Source organism: Mirounga angustirostris, unplaced genomic scaffold (assembly GCF_029215605.1).
Source record: "Mirounga angustirostris isolate CCGP_5_RB_7025 unplaced genomic scaffold, mMirAng1.0.hap1 SCAF_5, whole genome shotgun sequence".
NCBI classification, from domain to species: domain Eukaryota; kingdom Metazoa; phylum Chordata; class Mammalia; order Carnivora; family Phocidae; genus Mirounga; species Mirounga angustirostris.
This window is the reverse complement of record NW_026991713.1, coordinates 3,341,933-3,364,588: the sequence shown is the minus strand read 5'-3', so window position 1 is coordinate 3,364,588 and position 22,656 is coordinate 3,341,933. Positions and strand designations below refer to the sequence as shown.

The 22,656-nt window shown below is 61.5% G+C and overlaps 1 protein-coding gene across 2 annotated transcripts in view; it reads left to right on the top strand.

Moving 5' to 3' along the window:
- The first annotated feature begins 1,088 nt into the window (after positions 1-1,088).
- The window catches only part of GRAMD4 (GRAM domain containing 4), a 78,765-nt gene continuing 57,197 nt past the window's right edge, over positions 1,089-22,656 (top strand). For both annotated transcript variants that reach the window (XM_064590480.1, XM_064590479.1), the window contains exon 1: positions 1,089-1,306. In XM_064590480.1, coding sequence (XP_064446550.1) covers positions 1,278-1,306 — 29 coding nt within the window. In that variant the 5' untranslated portion in view covers positions 1,089-1,277. The remainder of the gene's footprint in view (positions 1,307-22,656) is intronic.

The window sequence follows — 22,656 nt, the reverse complement described above, 5'->3', positions numbered from 1 at the left end:
TCTGCAGAGCAGGGAGAGTGGGCCGGGAACACACTTGGCAGACAGCAGATGGGACAGGCAGGGCCGAGCCCAGAGGATCCAGCTGGGCAGTGGATGCCGAGGCGGCTGGGTGACAGCCTTCAGGCCTTCTATATTCTCTGGGTTCCCCCTACCCTCCCAGCCCGACCTCCGGTAGCCTTGTCCTGGTCAGACCCGGGTGGGGAGCCGATAGTGGGTACCCCCAACCCAGGGTAAGGGCCTGGGGTCTGAGGGGTATTTTCCTCTATCTGTCCATTCAGCACCGTCCTGGTCCTGGAGGACCTGGGGGCAGGAGCGCTTGGTGGGGGGGGGGGTGTCCCAGACCCAGGGGCAGGAGCGCTTGGAGTGGGACCCCTCTTCTGCTGCCCTGCCCCATTGTATGGTGCCCACTGTAGTGTGGAGAGGAGGTGGCCGGCTCCCTTCAATGACAAGGAGAAAGTGGGGGCGAGCCCAGAGGCCCAGATCCTGAGGCTAGGCAGCACGGCTGGGCATAGGGGGAGCCCCTGCCAGGTGCTGGGAGTCCAGAGGGGGTGCGTACCCCCCCGCCCCCCACCGTGGGCAAGCAGTGGCGGTCACGGAAAAGGCGTATCCCTATGGGATGCGGGTCGCCACCGGCAGCACCGTCACCATCTCGGAACCACTGCGGTCTGGCGCGTCCCCTGGCTGTCCGGCGTGCGGGCCGGCGAGGTGACAGCAGCGTGCGTGCCTGTGCGTGGCTGTACCCGAGACTTTCGCCGTGACGGCAGCGCGGGAACGCCTGGCGGGCCTCCGCGCGGAGGAGCCGCTGCGCGTGCGCGTGGGTGCAGGTGGCGGGGACGCACGTGGGCCACCCAAACAAAGGTGGCGCCGCGCGACCGAGCGTGCGCGCGCGCGCGGCCCCGCCGGGCCAGGCGCGCCCCCCGCGGGCGCCGGGAGGGCGGGGCGGCGCGCGGCGCGGGGCGGGGCCAGGCGCGGGGCGGGGCGGCGCGCGGCGCGGGGCGGGGCCAGGCGCGGGGCGGGGCGGCGTGCGGGGCGGGGCGCGGGGCGGGGCGGCGGCTGCGCAGGCCGGGCCTGGGGCGCGCAGACTCCGCGCAGCGGGACGCGAGCGCGCGACCTGGCGCCGCCGCCGCCGCCGCCGCCTCCGCCTCCGCCTCCGCGCTCGTGGCCCGCACCCGCGGGGCCGCCTCCTCCGGGCTCCCCGGCCTCGCTGGGCTCCCGGGCGGGCGGCAGGTGCAGCGCGGCCGGGCGGCTGGCGAAGGGGGCGCCGCGGCAGCGGGTGAATGAGAGTTGGCCCCGATCTCCGCGCAGGGTAAGCGGCGCGCGCGCGGACACCCACACGGACCTCGCGGACCCACGGACGCGATCCCGGCGCGCTCGGCCACGCTCGTTCCCGTGCCTGGAGCCAGCGGCCCTCCGAGAAGGGCCCCGCGCGGGCGCGCCCTGCACACACGCCCCCAGGTCCCGCGCGGGGCCGGAGCGCGCGTCTCGGCCACCCCCTGCCCTCCAGCGCGCGCCCCGCGGCCGCCGGCGCCCGACCCGCCTGGGCGAGGAGGACGTTCCGGGGGCGCGGGGCCCGGGCTGGGGTGCTGCTGGTCGGCGAGTCGGGGGTCGCCGAAGCTCGGTGGGGACCGGGGCTCGGCGAACGTCGTCCTGGAACCCACTCCGTGGGGACACAGGAGAGGAGGAGGGAGCCGCGACCCTAGAAACGACCCCGCCAAAAAGTTGTGGCCACTCGCCCCCTCCCTGCACCCCTTTTTCTGCTTCGTCTGCTCTCCCTTTGTCTGTGACTTCTAGTAGTGGGGCTCTGCGGGGACCCAGGGCCGCCTGCAGGCCAGGAGGTGGAGTGGAGTGTGGCCGCCCCCAGCCTGGGGTCCCCACCTGCCCAGAGCAGAACCAGCACCCCTGTCCAGGCCTACAACTGGGGAGGAAGGAGAGCCAGAGACAGGTGGGCGGGCGCCCCTGCCCCGACGCTGGCTCTGTGGTAGGAGGAGCAGTGGGCCCCAGATGTTGGGGACCTCCGTCGCCACCCCCTGAAGCCAGGTTGCTCTTGGGGTTGTTGCCAGCCCTGAATTTCCAGAGGCAGGGAAAATTCATTTTGGGGGAGATCTTTTACAGGATGGGAATCTCTTCTTGCCTTCCCTATGCAGGTTGGGGAGGAAATACAGAGTTTTGAGCCTCTCCCACACACGCAAATTGTGGCTGTTGGGTCCCAGGCCCCATAGTGACCCAGCTCTGGGCGTTGTTTTAAGTCTGGGCCTGGCAGGATGGGCAGGGGCAGGGCTACGCACTCGTTGAGAGAGAACTTTGGAGTCTTGCTTCTGTCGTGCATCAGCTCTGTGACCTTGGACAGGAAGGCGTTGAGCCTCTGTTTCCCCCCCAGTAAAGGGAGAGGGGGGCTGGTAAGAGTATTAACTGAGGTGATGCAGGCCTCCCACTGGCCAGGCACGCCCGGGGCAGAGATCAGAACACCCTGGTGAGGCTGGCGGTGCCCTCTGCCCCCAGGCAGCCAGTTTCCCTGACTGCCCCACTTGTGCCCCGGGCACATTTGAGGACACATCTTCCAGCTAGGTGAGACACTTTGCCCTGCCCTGCGCTGGGATGAAAGCACATCCCACAGTTGTTCGCTGGGACACCTTGGATCAGGCACCTAAGGAAACCTGCCCCACCTTCCTGCTGCAGACCCTCAAAAACCTTCTGCCTGGCCCAGGTAGGGGGCCTGACCTGGCTGGCCTTCTCCCTGTCTTGGCCATGGTGGTGGTCCTGCTTTAGCACTTTGTGACCGTGGGGCAGGGGCCTTGAACCTCCAGAGTCTGGACAGTGTTGGACTTTATGGCAGCCCGTGGGGGTGCCACTTTGGTCCTGGGGACTGGGAGGTAGGGGGTCCTCAGGGCTTTAGGGTGGGTGCCACACCTCCTCTGCCCTTCTTCCCTCTCAGCTGCCCTGGCTGTTGCGGTGTGGGGTGTGGCTGTCCCAGTGGAGCGGCCTGGGGACGGGCAGGGCCTGTCCTTGTGATGTCTGTGTGTTTGCACTCGGGAAAGGCATTTCCTGGAAACTGGTTGGGAAAGTCTTAAACTTGTGGTCTGCTTGGCTCTGGCCCTGGCAGCCTGTTTATTCTGTGTCTTCTGTGGAGGTGGGCGAGGGACCCCTCATGGAGTAGGAACCAGGTTGGTCTCTCCCCAGGCCACTAGACTGCAAGGCCCCCCTCCGTGCCCTCCTCTTATCTGTCGAGTCCAGCCAGGAGTGGGTGTCAGGAGACCAGTGGTTGCCAGCTCTGGGTGACCTCCACTCCCTGTGCTCCCTAGGCCTCACCTTCACCAACTGGAAACGAGGAGCAGAATCAGGCCTGTTTTTCCTGAATCACCGTTTTTGCTCTACGACAGAACAGAATAGAATCGTGGTTCGGGCACGATGAGACAAAGTGCTGTTAGATCCCAGCGAACTGTGTTGCCAGGGCCGGCCGCGAGCTCGCAGCCCACCCTCCCTGTGTAACAGCCATGTTACAGATGGGACAGAGGCGCCAACACCAAACCCAGGCCGCTCCTGATGGGATCCGTGTAATTGGAGGACAGAGGGGCCCCTGTGATGCACCCGTGGTGTGACCGTGGTCGTGCCTTCGGTACCCCCGTGGACCCCTTCCAGCTCTCCCTGTTTTGTGGTTTGGGTGTTTCCCTCTGGAAGCTGGAGCTGCCCGGGCTGTGTGAGGGATGGGGTTCCCATCCTGGTGTGGCCTGGCTCCAGCCAGCTGCCCCTTTCCGGGGTGGCCCTATTGGGGCGCTGGCATATTCCCCCAGGCCCCTCACCTCTGGTGTTTGGCTCTCTGTGCGTCAGGATCGGGGGTCCTGCCTAGCGGCCGTGGTGAGGACTTGACGAGCGTTTCTGGAGCACCTGTTAGTGCAAAGCGTGCTGGCTGTTAGTGCTGGCTAGGAAGGAAGCCACTGGTGGCCGGCCGTGTGGCCTGGTGACCCCGTCTCTGAGCTTCCGCCTCCTTCCCTTCCTGCGGCTGCAGCACCTGTTGCCAGGAGGACGGGGTCCTCCCATTTCCATGCGTGCTTGCTGCCCCGTGGGAGCTCTGACCGCGTTGGGCTTTGTAGCTGCACATCCCTGCACTTAAAGAATTTGGAAATGAATTGGGGGAGATGAGACGTGGGCTGTGGAAGTGAGTAGTAGGAGGAATACAGATGTCCTTGCTGGGGAGCGGCTTCTGTTTGCTCAGCCCAGACAGGGCTGTCTGTGGGAAGCTGCTCTAGGAGAAGGTGTCCACTCCCCTGGCGCTTGGAGGAAGGCCCCTGAGGCGGGGGGACTGGAAGCTGACTCGGAGGCTCTTCGGCACCGCTGTGGGTTCAGGCCAGTTTTTTTCCGTGGCTTTTTTGGTGGCATGGCAGTGGGGACTCTGGTTGAGTCTTCATCCCGGGCACAGTCCCGAAAATACCCCACGCAGAGGGGGTAAGAGTTCAAGTCCCCGACAGTCCGGTGTGGCGGGCGGGCTCGGGAGGAGGCCTGGGTCCCTGAAGATGATGGTCGTTTAGTGAACAGCGCGCGTTGAAGGCACAGCCCTGCCCCGGGTTTGGAGTCAGCCGGCGAGGTCAAGAAACATAATCGGTTAACTTGAGAACTTCGAAGGCAGGTCGCTCTGACTTTTCTTACAGAGATGGAGCAAGAGGAGGAGGGTTCCCTGATTAGAGAAAACCGCGTTCTTTCGGCCTTTGGTGTCTGCGTGTGGCCCGCACGGAGGGGCTGGGGGAGACTCTGGGCCCCTCCTCCTCCGCTGATGACCGCCGCCTCCTGAGGGCTGTTGTTGGGATTGTTGGGCATCTGAGTTCTAACCGGGTTGTGATCCTGTTTGAGCCCTGGGACCGGAGTCCCCTGCGGTTATACTGGAAGACAGGAAGTACCGGCCATTCAAAGAAACTTTAGTAATAGTGACGGAAGTCACTCAGTGTAGCGTCAGACGGGGGACAGGTGTTCTCCACGCATTGTGCCACTTCCCACTGAGAGAAACTGAGGCACAGAGAGGCGGGCTGGCCTGTGCCCCCATTTAGTTAAGTAGCAGGGCTGGGATTGGAACTTGGGCTGTTTGGCCCCTAAGGCTGTGCTCTTGACCTCACCGCCTCTCCGATAACCCCGTAGAAAGTTCAGTTACATTTCTGGGGGTTCGTGAGAGAGATGTGAGCAGTAAATTTAGTCGTGGGGTAGGAAGTCTTTCTGCTATTAAACATGCGGCAATAGCGAGAGCGTCCCTTACCCTGGGCCTGACAGCCTTCTAAGCACTTTATATGATTGATCTTTGTAACAACTGGAGGTAGCGGCTATTATTAGCTCCATTGCACAGATGAGGAAGCCCTAGCTCAGAGAAGGTAAGTAATGTCCCTGAGGCCACAAGCTGGCGAGTGGCAGAGCCAGCCTTGAACCAGTGGTCTCTGTTCCTAACTGGGAGCAGGCGGGTTAGGTGGAGAAAACATGATCTTGCCGCTGTGTGTTCTTGGACAAGATGCTTAACCTCTCTGGGCCTCAGTTGGGTCACCTATAAACAAGCGTCTTGGTGTAGGATGCTGAAGCCAGAGGTTTGAGAGCACCCTGCCATCCACGGAAAGGTCTGGCCAGCTTCTCCAAGAAGGAGGGGGTATGGGGAAGATGGTGGAGCACGTGGGCAGGTGCTCGCCATCCCCAGCACGGACTGGTGGTGAGTGGCTGTGGTTGGAGTCAGGGCGTCTGGCTCTTTCAGGGCTCCGTCCGGATCTGGGGAGAAAGATACGTGACACTGGGGGCCATATTGCTTCCCTCTGAAGTGGGGGTGCTTGGAAACCATAAAGCCCTGCGCTCAGTGAGTTCTTACCGGTTCCTCCGGAATGAGGGATGGGGAAGGGGGCTCTACCCAGAGCTCCTCTGTGCCACCAAACCCAGGTTAAGCTGTGGGTAGGAGACACCAAATGTGCTGGGCACCATTGACGGCCCCAGAGGTGGGGGGAAACAGCTCCCCCCTCTTGGTCAGGTTCCCCACTCTCAGTGGAAAGCACTCTGCTTCTAGCCCGTCCCCCTGTGGGCAGCAGGGGCTTGGGGCTGTCTGGGGATGAGCACAGGGCACGAGGAGGCAGGAGGCCCTCCCCAGTGCTGCCAACATGGAGTGCAGGTGGGGGGCACATCTGAGCCCATCCTGTGCCCCAGCACCCTCCTGGGACAGAGAGGCGTGCAGCCTCCGTTCTGACCCACCCGTCCTCCCCTGCTCCCTCCCTCTCCGCCCCCTTCTGCCCACGGAGCCTGCAGGGCTGCAGAGCCCTGTGTCCGGCACATCTCTGCTCCCTTCCCCCTGGCCAGGGCGTCCTCTGAGCCCTGGTTAGAGAAGTGCCCCCTTCACTCCACTCCTTCCCCCACCTCGCTCCTCCTGTGCCTCTCCTGCCCCTCTCTGCTTGAGCTCCCAAGCCTGTAAGACTTCGGGAAAGGAAGGAAGGGATGGAGTCCCTGCCCTCAGCCCGGGCAGGCTGCGGGCAGGCTGCGGTGCCGTGCTCTGCCCTGGGGTGGGGGCGCTCCAGCTCCTGGGAGCCTGGCTGGGGGAGCTGTGGGATTGGGGGAGGCAGGGCTTCCACAGGGAGGGGGGCAGGGCCGGGCAGGCAGAGAGGCGGCTGTTTTTAAAATATCTGTTGAGTCATAATTTACATGTCGTACGATCCGCCCGTTGAAAGTGTGCAATTCACGGAGTTTTAGCATATTCACAAAATTGTGCAGCCGTCACCACAATCAGATTTTAGAATATTTCCGTCCCCCCAGAAAGAAACCCTGTGTCCCTCCTCATCCCTGCCTCCTGCATGGGCTCTGCTCACTGAGCAGGATGCTTCATCTGTGTGGCAGTGTGTAGCTGTGGGGGCTTTCTCTGAAGTGTGGTCTCTTCCCTGGCACCACGGGGCCCTGGACCACCTTTCTTATAGGCTTCGTGGGCTTACCTTGCCTCTCCAGGCACCAGGGTCTGAGCTCATAGCAGTCCCTTCGGTCGCTCTGGCATACGCACTGTGTGCAGGGACCTCGAGCCATTGCATACCTACCATCTCCAGGAAGCCTTCCTGGCTTTCCCCTTCCCACGGGGTTAGCCCTCGTGGGCCTCCGTGCCCTTGTGCTGGTCACCCTGCCCGGGCTTGCCTGGTTGCCCACCTGCCTTCTGAGCTGCCAGAGGGCAGGGGCCTTGCCTTTCATTTTCTGCTGGCCTCTTTGGGGGCAGCGTCTGGGGGTGAATGGTTGCAGGTGGGGGGCTTGGTGGGGGTGCGTCCATGAGGCTCTCTCCCTGACTTCCCCACTGTTTCTGTTCGTTGATGATGATTGTACGCTCGCTTGCTTTTGAAACTTCACTGTTTGTGTCCTCTGGAGCGCCTCCAGGGCAGGGCTGGTCTGGCTGTGGGTGTCGGCATGCTGGGCCCGAGCTGCCACGAGCCAGGAGGCCCGCCGGCCCCGCCCCGCCTCCCACTGTGTGGCATGCTGTTTGTTTGCTTTTTAATAGACTGTGTGTTTTAGATCAGTGTTAGATATACAGAAAAATTGCACAGATAAGGCAGAGATTTCTACATACTCACTGGTCCTGCAGGTTCTTCTGTTGTTAGTATCTTGTTTTTGTGAAACATTGTTAGAATTGGTGAACTGGTGTTGACACACTTATATTAACTCAAGTCCAGGTTTACTCAGATAGCCTTAGTTTTAACCTAAAATCTTTTTTCTATCCCAGGACCCCATCTGGGCTCGTATACATGAGTTGTCACGTCTCTGGAGGCTCCTCTGGGCTGGGACGGTTTCTCAGACTTTGCTTGTTTCTGAAGACTCCGACAGTGTGGAGAAGTATTAGATATATGGTAGGGTCCCTCTACGCTGGAGTTTGTTTAGACAACTGGAATTCCTCTGTTGAAATTTGGATGGTTTTCTCGGGGGTTGGACTGGGGTCGCGGGGTTGGGAGGAAGCCCACAGGGGCAGCGCCCTCTCATCCCTGTCAGCCTCACTGACCCCCACGGTGTCAGCCGCGGTCATGGGGCTGCGACCCGTCGGTCCGGCTTCTCTACCGCGAAGCCCCCCTCTCCCCGTCCACGCTGCCCTCTGAGGGGAGTCCGTGTGCACGGCCCACGCTGAGGGGGGTCCTGCCCCCGCTCCTCCAGGGCGGAGTTTCTACTTTATTTGCAATTCTTCTGTGTGGGAGTCTTGTCTTCTTCCCATTTACTAATGTATTCAGTCTTTCCTATATCAGCACGGATTCCTGTCTGATTCTGTGTTTTGAGCTATCTATCCTGTTGGAGGACTTGTTCCAGCTCTGGCCCCCATCCTGGTGGGGGGTGAGCGCTTCCCACTCTCTGGCCCTGCCGGCGGCTCCGGGCTCACCTTCCTGCCCCAGCGCTGCGGTCGGCCGCTCCTCCTCCTGGAGCGTGGTGTTAGGACCTGGGGTTGGGTACTGGGGTCGGGTGCTGGGCGCACTGTCAGCTGGTGGAGCGAGTATTCTAACCGTGGGGCTACCTGCGTCTCTGACGACTTCTCTGAGTAACCATCTGTGTCTGTGTTAAGTGAAATGTGAGTTCATCCTGATGATATAGTCTGCTCGTTACCACGTGGATCCTTCTGGCCTCCTCATCTCGCTGATCAATAAATTCCTATCCTGCGGTGGGACATGGGCTCCCCATTTGCCATCCATTTCCGTAATAGTTCCATTCCGGTGTGCGCGCAGGGCGGGGTCACAGTTGTTATCCTGGCCGTGGGAAGCAGCTTTATGGGCCTGGACGCAGCATGCGTGTCCAGTCCCTCTCACTCTGCGGGGCCCTGGCGTGCTGTCAGAGCTCAGGCTGCAGGGGTTCACAGGGCGGCATATCTCCGAGAAGGCCTGTGGCCTGCAGGGAGAGGGAAGGAGGAGAATGTGGCGGGGGGGGGCTGGCTGTGCCCGGTCAGCCAGCCCCACGGGGATGGGCACAGACTTGGCATCCCTTTGAAATGTGAAAGCGGGGCTGACTTTGAACACGCCCCAGAGGTCTGGCCTCAGCAGCATGAGGAGAAAGACTGCGAGCAGACTCTTTGGATGCGTCTTGGACTACGATCCTGGTGGGGCCTGGCTTCTCCCCACCTCTGAACTCACACCTGAGCAGGGGGTAGCCCTTGAAAGGAGAGCACAGGTCTGCACGCGGCTCTGTGGAACAGCAGCCGTGCCCTGAGACCAGTTTCCTTTCTGGAAAGGAGAGAAGCAAGGCTGTGTGTCGGCTTCCGTTTCCGTGTGGGGTCTGTCTGCGGCACGTGTGGGTCCTGTTGGCAGGGGGAAGGGCTTCCGCTGGAGGCTTCAGAGCCAGGCGGGAGGCTGGGAGGCAGAGAAAGTGCCCCTAAGTTGGGGGCCTGCACACGGTCTGTAGGCCCGAGGGGCTGGGCAGGGGTCGGCACTGGGGTCCCTGGGCTGGGGAGGTCCGAGCGCAGCCACGGGTTGGGGGGGGGTTTCTGAAAAGGGGAGCAGACAGCTGGGCAGGCTCGGAAGGAGACTGGCACAGCAGCTGTCCCTGCTGAGGAAAGTGGGGCAGGATGGTGGGAAGGACAGCGGGTGAGTTGGGCACCGACGAGGACCGTTGCTTGGAGTGGGCGCACAGTTGGGTGGGAGTGCCATGCCCACCATCCTGTCTGCACCGTCACTGTGCTCTTTCCCATGCAGCGGGGTCTGGCTCTGAGAGGAGCTGGTCTTGTTTCCTTGCTCTTGGGTGAGCTCCCGCCGAGGGGCCAGGGGGGGCTCCAGCCCACCCGCCCAGCCTGCGTCTGGTCTCTGTGTGGGTGCTGGGAGCCCCGTCTGTCTTCTCACCTGGTTGATGAGGACCTGCTCTGTGCCGGGCGCCGGGCAGCAGGGCCTGATGAATGGAGCGCATGGTGGGAGGGGGACCAGGCCAGGCGGGAGGGATGACAGAGGTGGGGGCTGTGGGACAGAGCAGCCGGCACTGCCTGGGGGTCAGGGAGGACCCCCGGAGGGGCGAGAGAAGAGACCACAGGAGCCCATTTGGCAGGACTCAGGGGGCTTAGCCCGAGGAGGAGTAAGGAGGGGCAGCAGGCCGGGCGAGGCCTCCGGCCACCACTCTGCCCTCCCCTGGACCAGCTCTGGTGGCGTGGGCATCTGCGGGGTCAGCTTCCCGAAGGTCAGCTCCTGTGCAAGGCTCCTGGAGACCCAGCCGGTATGTGCCTGCCATGTCCCGGCCTGTCGGGGTGCCGTGGGCTGTGGGGCTGGCTGCCTGTGCCCCCCGGCTGGGCCTCCTCAGAGCTCTTGTCTCCCCGCTGTGGTCCCGTGGAGGGAGGGCTGAGGAAGCTGGTGGAACAGGCCGGGGGCTCAGTGAGCAGGGGCTCTGTGGGGCTGGGGGTGCTGCTGTCCCTGAGCGGCCCTTCCTGAGAGTGAGGTTCTTGGGACCTGATGGGGGACCAGCGTGCCACCATCTGCTGCCTGTTTGCCTGCTCGCCTGGCTCCCCCACTGGGTGCCCCCATCCCAGGACCTTGCTGTGCTGCGCCTGCATCACCCCTTCTTTCCGGGTTGAGATTTTGGGTCTGCTAGGTCCCGTGCGACAGGCGGCTTCGGGGGTGCTGCTGGCCTGGTGATGGTGGCAGAGCTCTGGGGTGACAGGAATCGCTTGGCGGTCACGGCTGCCCGGCGTGGCTGCCTGGTGACCGTGGTCTGGGGCGGTGTCTGTCTGCCTGGAGGGGAGCCTGAGCTGCACCACCAGGGTGAGCGTGGCGGGACCAGTGAAGGCCGGCCTGGCTGTGGTCCTCCTGCCCACAGCAGAGGGGACGGGAGCAGAGGGCTCCCCCGCTCCGAGGAGGCTCCGTGGCAGAGACCGGAGGATGCGGGTCAGCGTCGGCCCCCGGTCGGCGAGTTTGGCATTTAAGATGCCGAAGCAACTTGAGGGGCGCCTGGGTGGCTCAGTCGTTAAGCGCCTGCCTTCGGCTCAGGTCATGATCCCAGGGTCCTGGGATCGAGCTCCGCATCGGGCTCCCTGCTCGGCGGGAAGCCTGCTTCTCCCTCTTTCACTCCCCCTGCTTGTGTTCCTCTCTCGCTGTGTCTCTCTCTGTCAAATAAATAAATAAAATCTTTAAAAAAAAAAAAAAAAAAAGATGCCGAAGCAACTTGAATAGTGAGAAACACAAACCTTTCATATCACCGAACTCAGACTCTCACTCTTAGAAGAACCAGGCTGGGCGCCTGGGTGGCTCAGATGGTTAAGCGTCTGCCTTCGGCTCAGGTCATGATCTCAGGGTCCTGGGATCGAGTCCTGCATCGGGCTCCCTGCTCCTTGGGAGCCTGCTTCTCCCTCTGCCTCTCTCTCTCTCTCTGTCTCTCATGAATAAATAAATAAAATCTTTAAAAAAAAAAAAAAAAAAAAAGAAGAACCAGGCTAACGAACCACCCACAGGGTTCCCCCCAAATCCACACGCCGATGGGCGTGCGCTGTGGCAGCGAGGGGCGTGAACCACCTCAGGCCCTGCATCCCAGAAGCAGAACACTGAGGCTCCCGTGTGGGTGGGCGGAGGGGTGCCCAGCTGTCCCGAGCGTTGCTGCCCACTGGCTGCAGGGGGTTGAGGCCGTGCTGTGCGCCCCTTCAAGGCCCCTCTGCGCGTGTCCTGGGGGTCCTGGGCTGGCCTCGGGTCCTGTGCTGTAGCCCCTTTCTAGGTCGTTCCAGAGAGGAAAGTGTGTGGCCTGCTGCATGGGGGCAGGGTGCAGCGGTGCGTGCCAGGCCCTGCCCGTCCTGCCAGGTGGGTTGTGCGTATAGCGGGATCAGAAGGAAAAGGAGTAGTTTGTTCAACAGCCAGTGCGTAAGAATGCAGGGGGATGTGTGAATCACGTCAGAAGTGGTCCGTGAGGAAATTAAAATAAGGTGTAAGCATCTGAGTGTGTACGCGTGCGTGCGCGTGCAAGGGGCAGTGAGCGGGTTGGTGGAGGAGGAGGGATAGCGGCAGGGACCCACAGGTGCTGGATCAGAAGGCAGACCCGAAGCGTGGGATTCGCTGGTCCCCGAAGCCCAGCCTGCCACACAGTGGGGGCTGCGGATAAGTGACTCGGTGGCTACTGAGCATGTTTGGGGGAGAGGAAGTGAGCTGTGAGTCAACCACCAGAAAGCCCTGGGCATCCAGGCTGGGCGGAGCTCCTGGCGGGATTGGAGTGAGGACTGGGAGGGAGGCAAGGCTGGAGGGGCCATCCTGCTCCTGCTGCCTGTGTCCCAAGGTCGAGCCCCTGCTGGGAGAGCATAGAGGCAAGGGGTCCGTGCGGGTCAGGAGGGGCACAGGCCACTCTCAGCCACACTTAGCACCATCGCTGGTGGGGGGGGTGCTCTGGGAGATCAGTCCCAAGAACCTGACCAGGGCAAGCACAGAAGGGGGGGTGGCATTCTCAGGACTGCCTGGCATCACCACCCCCATCTGACAGGGGGAGCACGAGGGACTGCTGGGCATCTCCCCGGTGTGCGTGGAAGGCACAGCGTCCAGAAGGGAGGTGGTGGGCCGCCTGGATGTTGAGGTCTGCTCGTGTTTGTGTGAGGCAGCCCGACTGGTTCTTGGGAGAACTGGGATTCATGCCGGTGTCTGCGGGGTGGGCCAGGCCGCATGGAGCCCAGGAAAGGGGAGCCATGGCCTCTCACCAGCCAGTTTCTCATCTTTGAAAAGCTCCATCCCGGGTCTTCCATAGCCACATAGCTCCCTGCTGCATTGGGGGAGTGGAGAGTCTTCAGATGCTCCCCCCGGTGGGGAAGCAGGTGGCTGGAGTTCTTAAAGTGGCCCTTTGCTCTCCCTGGGGTCTTCCGTCAGGCTCCTGAGCCCCACACCACTGTCACACGGGCTGGGCCTCTCTCATCCCAAGACGTAGGGGACAGACGGGGCAGAGCCTAGATGTGGCCCAGGCCCAGCTGGTGCTGAAGTCTTTCCCAGGATCATGGCTTCGCTAGGAGGCGTGGCTCTGCTGACTGAGCCTGTCCTCTAAAGCAGAGCTCCTGCTGACCCAGGGCAGGGACCGCGGGGGCTGTCGAGCTGGGCGGGGGCTGGGTACACAGTAGGTGCTGCATCAGTGGGGGCTGGGTACACAATAGGTGCTGCATCAGTGCACACGGGTGTTTGATGAGTGAGGAGTGCTCCAGGGAGGAATCCTTCTGGAGCTGCAGCCCTGGTCCCAGAGTCCTTGGGCCCCCCCGCCCCCCGCAGGGTCGCTGTCGTCTCTGGGAAGGCCTCTTAGGGAAGGGAGCCTTGGATGCTGGGGACCCCACCTCACGTGGCCCAAGCATGGACGGCATGCTTGGGGGCTGGTCTGAACGGGGGGTGGGGGGCCTGGGGAGGGCTGCCCGAGGGTCCCCCAGGGGAGGGTGAGCAGGTGGGTGTCACCCCTCACAACAAAGCTGGGAGGGGCTTCATCGTCCCCACTTTGGAGATGAGTTCAGTGGGGCTTGGGGAGGTCCTGTAAGTGGGTAAGCCCCTCTGCCGCCCCCAGGGTCTGTGTCCCACCCACCACACCTTTTGTGTCCACTTAGGGGTTTTACAGGGCTGAAGTTGTCCTCTTTGCTACCCACTTATGGGCCTCACGTGGACCCTAAATTCTGCTTCTGGGGTGACTCGCCCCCTTCGTGCATGTGTGCACGAAGGCCCTCCTCGCTCTGCAGGGACCTCGGGCCTCCCCCCACCTCCCCAGCCTTCTCAGGGAGGCTCGGGTGTCAGATTCTTCCCTGACCCACCTAGCCAGCCCCCACCGGGCCCCCCCCCCACCGCCTGGCACTCGATGGGAGGGGGTGGTCTCTCCCGCGGGACTGACGGCAGGCTCTGGCAGGTGCCTGCCGCACGTGGCCGGTGAGAGCTGGAGCGGCAAGGGGCCCAACGCTGGTGCTCTCTGCGGTGACCTGCCCTTGCTGTCTGCCCCTCAGAGCCTGGCGGCGGGGCGCAGGGGGCACCTGCAGGAGGGTGCTGCCCGGGGTCTGGCGCCCTCGTGCTCTGCCCTCTGCAGGCTAAGCCAGCCCAGTGGGCGGTGCCTGGAGCAGAGGCGTGGTGGGGCGGGGCCAGGGAGGCCTCCGTGATGTGGGCTGCCCCTCCCCCCGGAGCCTGTCACAACCTACTGAGAGGGTCAGGACCTCGCTGGGGGTGGGGCAGGAACCATAAAGGAAAGAACAGCAGGAAGGCTCACACAGATGCCGCCTGATGATGGGAACCGTGATCCTGGAGGCTCCCTGGGTGGCCCAGGCTTCATACCCATGGCCTCCATCGATGGTGGCCCCGTGGGAGAGCTGGTGAGCCTGGCGCAGAGAGGTGAGGTGTCTCAGAAAAGATCACACAGCCAGAGAGATGTGAGGCTGGGTGATTCCAGAGGCCACCGTCAACCAGGGCCCCGCATGTCTACGTTAGCCATGGTGGCCCGAACAGGCCTTGGGCCCGGAGTGTGGCCGGTGCAGCCCCGAGTCCAGGCCTTTCTGTCTGCTGGCTGTGTGTCCCCCAGGCGCTGCAGGCCACCTTGTCTTCTGGCAGAGAGCTGAGGAGGTGCTGGGGGTGGTGGGGGTGCCCGTCCGAGGAGGTGGTGCCGTCCGAGTGTGTGTGTGAGTGTGTGACCCAGGCCTGAGGCTGCTGCTGTGGATGCTGGGGCGGTGAGTGTCTGCTGGTCGCTGGTGTGGGTTGGCAGGGTGAGGGGAGGAGGGGAAGCCCGGGCTGGAACCACATGTAGGCCAACCGCACAGGAGAGGGGGCCAGGGCCCGGCAGGGCTGGGTCTGAAGGTTGGGAGGGAGAGCCCGCAGTGTCTGAGGACAGGAGCTGAGGTTTCTAGTTTAGAGACACGGCTGGAGAAGGTGCGGGTCCCAGAAAGGGAGCCAGGTGCCCAGAACCCACAGGCCACGAGGCAGGTAACTGTGTCCTCCCTCTTCCCAGCACGTGACTGCGAAATCCCGCTCTGTCTTAACGTTCTCTGATCCCAGACCTAAAAAAATTAACCTCGCCACTGTATCAGAAAACGGACTGTTGGTTTACCAACATTTACCCAATCTGGAGGAGGCTCATGCTGTCAGAGTTGTACCTTTGACCCAGGTTCCACGCCCCAGAAAGGTCTGTGTCCTGCCCCCCTGCTCTGTACACTTAGCCCTGGGCCACGGAGGGATGGGAAGTAATCAGGTGCCATTGCCCATAGCTGCAGGCCCCCCAGGCGGGCAGGGAGCGTCCCCGTCACTTGGCCGAGGGCATTTGGGCATGTTTGAGGAGGTGATGCCTGTCACCCGAGTCCCTCCTCCCCGGGCCGGATCGGGCAGTGCACTGGGACCGCGTCCCCCCCACCAGCTGACTCACATGACAGATCAGCTTCCTTAAGTTAGGCAGGTGTGTGTCTTTTTTTTTTTTTTAAAGATTTTTTTTATTTATTTGACAGAGAGAGAGAGAGAGACAGCGAGAGAGGGAACACAAGCCGGGGGAGTAGGAGAGGGAGAAGCAGGCTTCCCGCGGAGCAGGGAGCCCGATGCGGGGCTCGATCCCAGGACCCTGGGACCATGACCTGAGCCCAAGGCAGCCGCTTAACGATTGAGCCACCCAGGCGCCCCAGGTGTGTGTCTTTTTAAATAATTGACTGCTTAACCCTGTGAGGGAACATAGCTTGCTGAGTGTCGGCACCGAGTCCTCGCAGGAAAGCTCAGCCGCGGCCTCCTTCTCCCTTGCTCTCCCTCACAACCGGGTTCCTGGTCTCTCCGCATCTTTTTCCCATTCCGATTGTGATCGGATGGGGCTGGGGTGGGACCACATCTGGCACACCTGCAGGATGCCCGAATCCGAGGCAGGATTTCCATCCCGAGAGCCTCCCGTGTGTGGGGACCCCCTGCCGCCGCTGGTCCCTTTGTGCGTGGAGGCTGGGCTCTGCTGCGTGAGCTGCAGGCATCCTGGCAATCAAAGAGCCTAGTGTGACCTATTTATAAAGTATTTCAAAATCACTTACACGAGTATTTTGTCCTAAATTCTGTATAATTAGGAGATATAAATCCTACTCCGTGATTATTTTTGTGCACTAGCGTAACCTAGATGAGAATCCTTCCCGTGTAGGTTTTGTAAAAAACAGAAGCCATTTTAACAAAAACATAAAAGGAATTGATTTCATCTACACCGTTCTCTCAAAGGCTTGAAAACCGCGCGTCTGCGTCAGTAACCGGGAGGCCTTGTGGCCGGTTGTCCCATTTGCAGACCCTCTCGTTTCCCAGCCGCAGGAAGGTAAACTTGACGGGAATGTTTCCGGAGTCTTTGTGACTTCTGGCTGCTGAACCGTGGCTGGCTTCCCACCGGCCCCGCTTTTCCCCCTAAACCTCAGTTGAAGCTGGAGGCTTGCCAGCAGGTGCTCCTGGCTGTGGCAGGCTTGGGGTGAGGCGTTGGGACGAGGAGGGGGATTGGTACCAGCAGCGCCCTCTTGGTGGTGCGCCCTTTGGTAGGGAGGCAGGTGTGGGGCCGAGCGTGCGTGGGGCTGGGGGAGACTTTTAAGAGGGGAGACTCCTGGGCCGAGTCTTTTTCTTGCTCTGGCTTCAGGCGTGTGGTCCCGGAGAAGGCCCCGTCCTCGAGTCACGGGTGCTGCGGTCAGCGCTCGTGCAGGACCCTGTCTGTTTACTCCGTTCTTTCCAACGTCCTAGGCGCCCTCGAGCTTGCGGCAGGACGGAAGCCGGCACCTTGATGAGGCTCCCGCGTCACCAGTGTTCTGCCAGCCTCGATCGCCAGCTCCTTGCACGGCGTTCCTCGCTCCTGGCGTGGGCCTCTCTCGGGCTGACGCCACACTGTCTTACCCCTGCCGCTCATCCGTAGGGCCTGGAGCATCCCTCCTCCCTGCCCCTCTTTGTGTGATTGAATCTGGAAGGACTGGTAGAAGTGGTCTGGGTGGACCGAGAGGGTCGGAGGCAGGGAGGCGATACCGACCTTCTAAGCCAGGGCAGGCATGAAAGCACACAGGTGTGCGCGGGGGGTGGGGCCGAGCGGAGCTGGGGAGAGGGAGGTGGGTGGTGAGGAACCTCCGCGGGGTGAGCCCCAGGGAGGGCAGGTGTTTCCAGAAGTCTCAAGTGTGGAAGTGGCCCAGGATGGGAGAGGGGCACCTGAGGCTGGGAGCAGGTCGGGACTGCAGGTGGATGGAGGCTGGGGCGCCCTGGAGTGGAGGGGAAGGTCGGGGCCCACCCCGTGACCCCGGGGGGGGGGTGTGAGGGGCAGCACAGGGAGCCCTGGGGCCTGGAGGGGGCCGCCATGAGGCGAAGCATCGAGGGAAGGGGGTTCTGCACCCACTTCCAGCCTGCAGCCCGCAGACCAGGCCCAGAAGAAGGTGCCTGCGGCCCATAGCCTCGTGCAGGGTATTGGCAGCTTCCTGGGAAGTGAGGTGCAGGGGGGAACTGAGCGCCTTGGGTTTCGGAACAAGCGCAGAGGCAATGTGGGAGAAGCTGGCCATTGGGACCGGGTTTCATGCGGTCGCCTTCGAGGGGGATGCCCCTTCTGACCTCGGTCTCCCGGGCTGTGAGTCTGCCTTTATTAAGGGGTTTCGCACCCTGGGGACCCTCGTCTTGTAGCCCCGGGGAGGAGCTGGTTGTGCTCTGGGCAAGTGCGGCCGTGCCCCTGACGTCTGGCTGCGCTGGAGGCGCTGGTGTCCCCGAGTGGAGAACCTTGAGAGGAAAACAGGCTCCCGTCAGGCAGCTCAGCCCTCAGCCAGGGTCGGCCCCCGGGGGACCCCTTTCCTGCCTTGACACCCCTGCACCCTCCCTGTGCCCACCCCACAGCCCACGATGCTCCGGTGACGGTGCAATAAGTCATCAAGGATCAGCGAGTCCGAGAAGCAAGTGCGCGGGAACCTTCGAGCCGCGCTCCGCAGGCAGGTGCCTCCCTGTCCCACGGGGGCGGGGGCGGTGGATGACGTCCACAGCCAGCGGCGAGCTGGGTCCTCCGGCTCTCCTGTCCTTACAGGTGGCGCTCTTCCTTCCTCTGCCCCCTTGATGGGCTCTCCCAGGGAGCCACTGAGGGTCCTCGAAGCGGGTCAGCACGAGCCTGCTGTCCTGGAGAGAGGGGCTGGCCACCCCGTGCTCTCCTCGCTCCAAGGGCTGACCCACCATACCAGGTGGATCTACTTTTCCAGAGGCAGTTTGTGGATGCAGGTGGGATCGTTGTGCGCAGGTGCAGCGCTCCGAGGGGCGGTCAGGGCTGTGTAACTGCAGGTTCCCCCTGAGCTGGCGGGGAGGACGCGGGGGAGGGGCCCAGCTCCCCGAAGAGAGACCCAGGCTTGGAATCTTACCCGTGAGGTGGCCCCAGTGAGGCCAGAGCCAGCAGTTTCTGGGAGGACCGATGCAGGCAGTCTTTCCTGCGGGGTCACCTGTGTGACAGGTGAGGGACTCTGACCATCTGTGTGTGGTGGAGCCGGGCCTCCCCGGGCCTAGGTGCGTGTGCGGTGCTTGGTGGGGGCTGCCCACGGTCTGTCTCCTCAGTGAAGCAGTTGATGGAATCTTGTTTCCTTTTCGAATCTGCGGATCAGGCCCGAACAGGTGGCCTCCGTTGTCCTCTTGGGTCTTTCCCACCGTCCCCAAGGCCTCCACGTTGCAGCATCTCGAGGCTGTGGGATGGACTCAGCTGCTGTCCCCAGGCGGGATGGGAAACCACCCTTCTCGGCTGTGCCAACCTGTCAGTCTGGTTAAGCCAGGTCTCCACGCCTGCTTTCGGTGCGTCCTGCCCTCCCCTGGGAATCCACAGCCAGACCTTCAGACCCCTTGGCTGGGACGAGCGCTGGGAGGTGGCTCCGGCAGGATCGCAGAGCTGGGTGCCGGCAGCCGGGCCAGGTGTGGACACATGGTGCGGTCCAGGCTGCGGCAGAGACTGCGTGCTGGTTCCCTGGAGCCCCACGGCCTGTGGGAATGAGATGATGTGGTGAGCTGGGGCCGTCCTTGGATCCGGGGGACTTGCTGAGTGACGTCTGTCTCACGGTTTAGGTGACGTGCCCGCAGTGTTTCCATGAGGACAGAAACAGGGTGGTGGCATCTTTGAGGGCAGGTTTGTGTGGAATGTGGGTTTGTATCGATCCTCTGTTCGCACACGTTCCCTTCTCGGTGCAGAAGGTGGCATATTCTGATTAGTTGCGTTGTTTTTTTTTAGTCAATTAAGGATTTGGCGTTGGGCCTTTTTTGGGTCCAACTTTGATGAAACTTTGAGTGAGATGCTTAGACCTTTTCTGCTCTGGTAAGTGGAGGCAGGAATGTGGCCGTTGGGGGGTGGGGGTGGTCATCTTGCTCCTTGGTTGTGGCCGCCCGAGGATTCCTCTTACGGAAGGTGTGGATATCTGCTGGGTGCATCCCCAGGGGACCCTTTGAGTGGTTCCCTCCCCGACTCTAAGGGATGGTTACTGGTCTGATTCTGGCCGCTCGGGGGGTTCCAGGTCTTTGGGGTCTGCTTGGCTGAGTGGTGGGGGCCCACCTGGGGCAGGAGTGCCTACGGTCAGCCGGGGACGTGGGGGCGTGGTACAGTGGTGAGTTCGTCTGAGGGGCAGGGGTCTCTGATATGGGGAGACCAGAGCTGCTGCCGAGTGCAGGCCCCTTATCAGCTGTGCCGAGTGGCCAGAACGAAAGAGGAGCAGTGGGCTGGGTGCACGGGGGGCCCAGGGGGAAAGTGAGTGCCCAGGGTAGGAACAGCAGCCTCACTTGAGGGCCTGTGTGGGAGGGCTGGGGTGTGAGCTTGGCGGGGGGGTACCTGCGGTGCCCACAGCCCGGAGCTTCGCATCCCTGCAGCCCCTCAGGAGAGGGTCTTGGGGAATGGGGACAAAGCAGACTGCGATGTGGGGTCAGGTCAGGACATTAAGATTTAGGGAGAATCCCTAGCACAGGACAAGTTGGTTTTTGGAACCTGGGTCAACAGACGGGGCCTGGGGCGTGGATGGCGGGGCCTGTGTGTGTCAATAGTCGCGTTGTTACTTAGTGTGGGCATGGCCATTGGCTTTTCAGACTCTGAGCCGTGATTTTCATCCTTGCGCTTCTGGGTATTGATTCTTCCCACACTGACCGTGTCCTCTCGGTTCTCTGCGGAGGGAGGTTAAAGCCTGTCCACAAATCTGCCCCACTCAGCATCACAGCCACACAGCCTGACGGGTTCTGTGCGTTTGTTCTTTCCAAAGCAAAGGCATGGTGTGGGTTGTAATTGCCTTCGCCGAAGAGTGACGTTTTCCCACGTGGGGCCCTCCTCCTGAGAGTGAGTGAGGAAGGTCCCAGTGCCTCTTGCTACGAGTGGTGCTTTCTGCCCGGAGAACTGCCCAGGAAGCCGATGAGGGCACATCCCATCTGAACCTTAAAGGTCCCAGGAAAGGTCACTGTTTACAAAGCCATTTGTCAGGGGGTCCTGTGGAGAGAGGGGTCCTTCAGTCCTAAAACCATTTCTTCTCAAGCGACTGTTCGTGAGGTGGACCGTTGCGTGCCTGATTTCCCACAGCCCGCGATGCCTGTGGTCTCCGGAGAGCGTCCCAGCAGCTCGTGAGTGCGCTCTGCAGACGTCACCCACTCCTCCTCGTCTCCCCTCCAGGGAGTCCCCCAAGTGCGGAGCCGCCTTGTCTGCCCAGCAGGAGGGGTCCGCCGCAGGCTTGCCGACGCACAGGGGGCCTTTGCCGCTCGGGCCCGGGGGTGGGGGAGGCCTGTGTCTCTGGTGCCCTTTCTTCTGTTTGTTTCCTTCCCTGTCACCTCTCCCTTCTTCTTACCCTGCGGTCCGCTCATTTTCAGGCAGGCTGTTCCCCAGGAAGGCAGGACCTGTGTGCCTCGGACTCACGCAGTCCTGTTACCAAAAAGGCTTCAATTTGCCTGCTGAGCTGCACTCCAAGTGTGGGGGGTCGGGAGACGGGCTGCTGAGGCCTGAGAACCACAGAGGCCGTGTGCACTGGGCTGCAGAGGCACGGTGGGCAGGCGCGTGCATGCACACTCCGGTGTGGCAGCCCAGGTGCCCCGGGGCGGGGTGTGCACGAACTGAGAGACACCTGCGGACGAGGACATCAGGGAGGGCTTCCTGGAGCAGGAAGCCTCTGTGGCCCCTGAAAGGTGCATGGTACCCGAGACAGGGAGGGTGTGTGTAAGCAGAGGGGGTGGCGAAATGGGGGTGTGCTTGGGGACCTCCTCTTGCCTGAGCCCCAAGGGGTGAGGTGGAAGTGGAGAAGGGGGGGGTGTAGCCACCGGCCTGGCCGGGCACAGGAGCATTGCCTCACCCCTGCTTCCCGGCTCTGTGCCACGTCTCCTTACCTGTAAGGTGAGGGCGCTCTGCCCTGCCCCCCACCCCTCACCCCCCACCCCTGCCAGGCCTGCTGCACACCTGCCCGAGGCCCACTCTGGTCGTGTCTGTGGACACAGCTCCCAGCCAGGGCCCAGCTGCCACCCCCCGAGGCCTAGACTGGGGTCAGGGGAGTCGTGGGCCCACTGGCCTGTCCCCGCACCCCTTCTCCAGAATCACTGGGGTAGGCTGCCTGGTCTCAGAGTTGATCTCAGGACCCCTTTATATCTTTAGTTCATGAGGTCACCAGAGGGCCCTTATATATGTGGGTTGTCTCTGTTGCTCTTTACTGGATTAGAAAGTAAAACTGAGAAATTTAAAAATACTTATTAATTTATCAAAAGCTGCCAACCATAAACCCATTACATATTCACATAAGTAGCATATTTTATTTTTTAAAAAATCATTCCCTGCACCTCCCTCCCCAGACAAAAAAGAAATGAGTGAAGGGAGCATTGCCCGCTTTGCAGGCCGCCGTGGGTCGGCTGTGAGCAAACACAGCTGGGGTGCTGAGTCCTGTCCCGGCCGCCGTGGTGTGAGAGCAAGCGTGGGAAAGCAAACGAGCCTTAGTTTTGACCTTGTGGGTCCCCCAGAAGGGGTTCCTGGGCCACACTCTGAGAACTGCCAGTTTGGCCTCGGGAGAGATTTCCCTGAGGTGAAATGAAGGTCCTGTTCCCCATTTTTTCTGCTTCATTTAAAATCTTTCTTATCCAAAAAAAAAAAAAAAAAAAAAAATCCTTCTTATCTTTTATTTAAAACGTTTAATTTTAAAACATTGTTTGCTATGGAATAGTCAACACATTCAGGATTCAAAAGGGGTTGAAGCTTAGGCTGGCTCTCCAGTGCCCCTTCCCCTCCCCCTCCCTACTTCCTCGTCTCTGGTCCTCCGTGGCTGCTGGCTTTGCACGCACTGCAGGTGGCAGTCAGCCCAGGCTGCGAGGTCTCCAGCAGGGTGGGGGGTGGGGGGTCCTCACTTCTTGTTCAGACTCTGGGGGCTCCCATGGGTGACTGTCCCCCATGGGTGGACATGAGGGTGCACCCAGCCTGTTTTGCTATTATAAAAACAACATGGCAGTGAAACGACCTTGCCTATACATCATTTTGCAAGTGTGAGAGGCTCCTGGAAATGAAATAGTACCGTTACTGGGTGTTGCAAAATGGCCCTGGGCGCCGCTCTCCAAGCGGGGGACCCTGCTTCCTCGTCCCCACGCCCACGTGCTGCATGTCTGCCGGTCTGCTAGGGAGAAGGGCTTCTCGATGTAATTTCAATTTGTATTTCTGCCTTTATAAGTGAAGATTAATTGTCTTTCCATATGTTTAAGAACTGTTTGCCTTTTCTGGGAGCTGTCTGCATCTCTTGCCCATTTTTCTACTGGGCTGTTTATGAACGTCGGACAGATTAATCCTTTGTACTACGTGCTGCAAACATTTTCTCCTGGATTATCA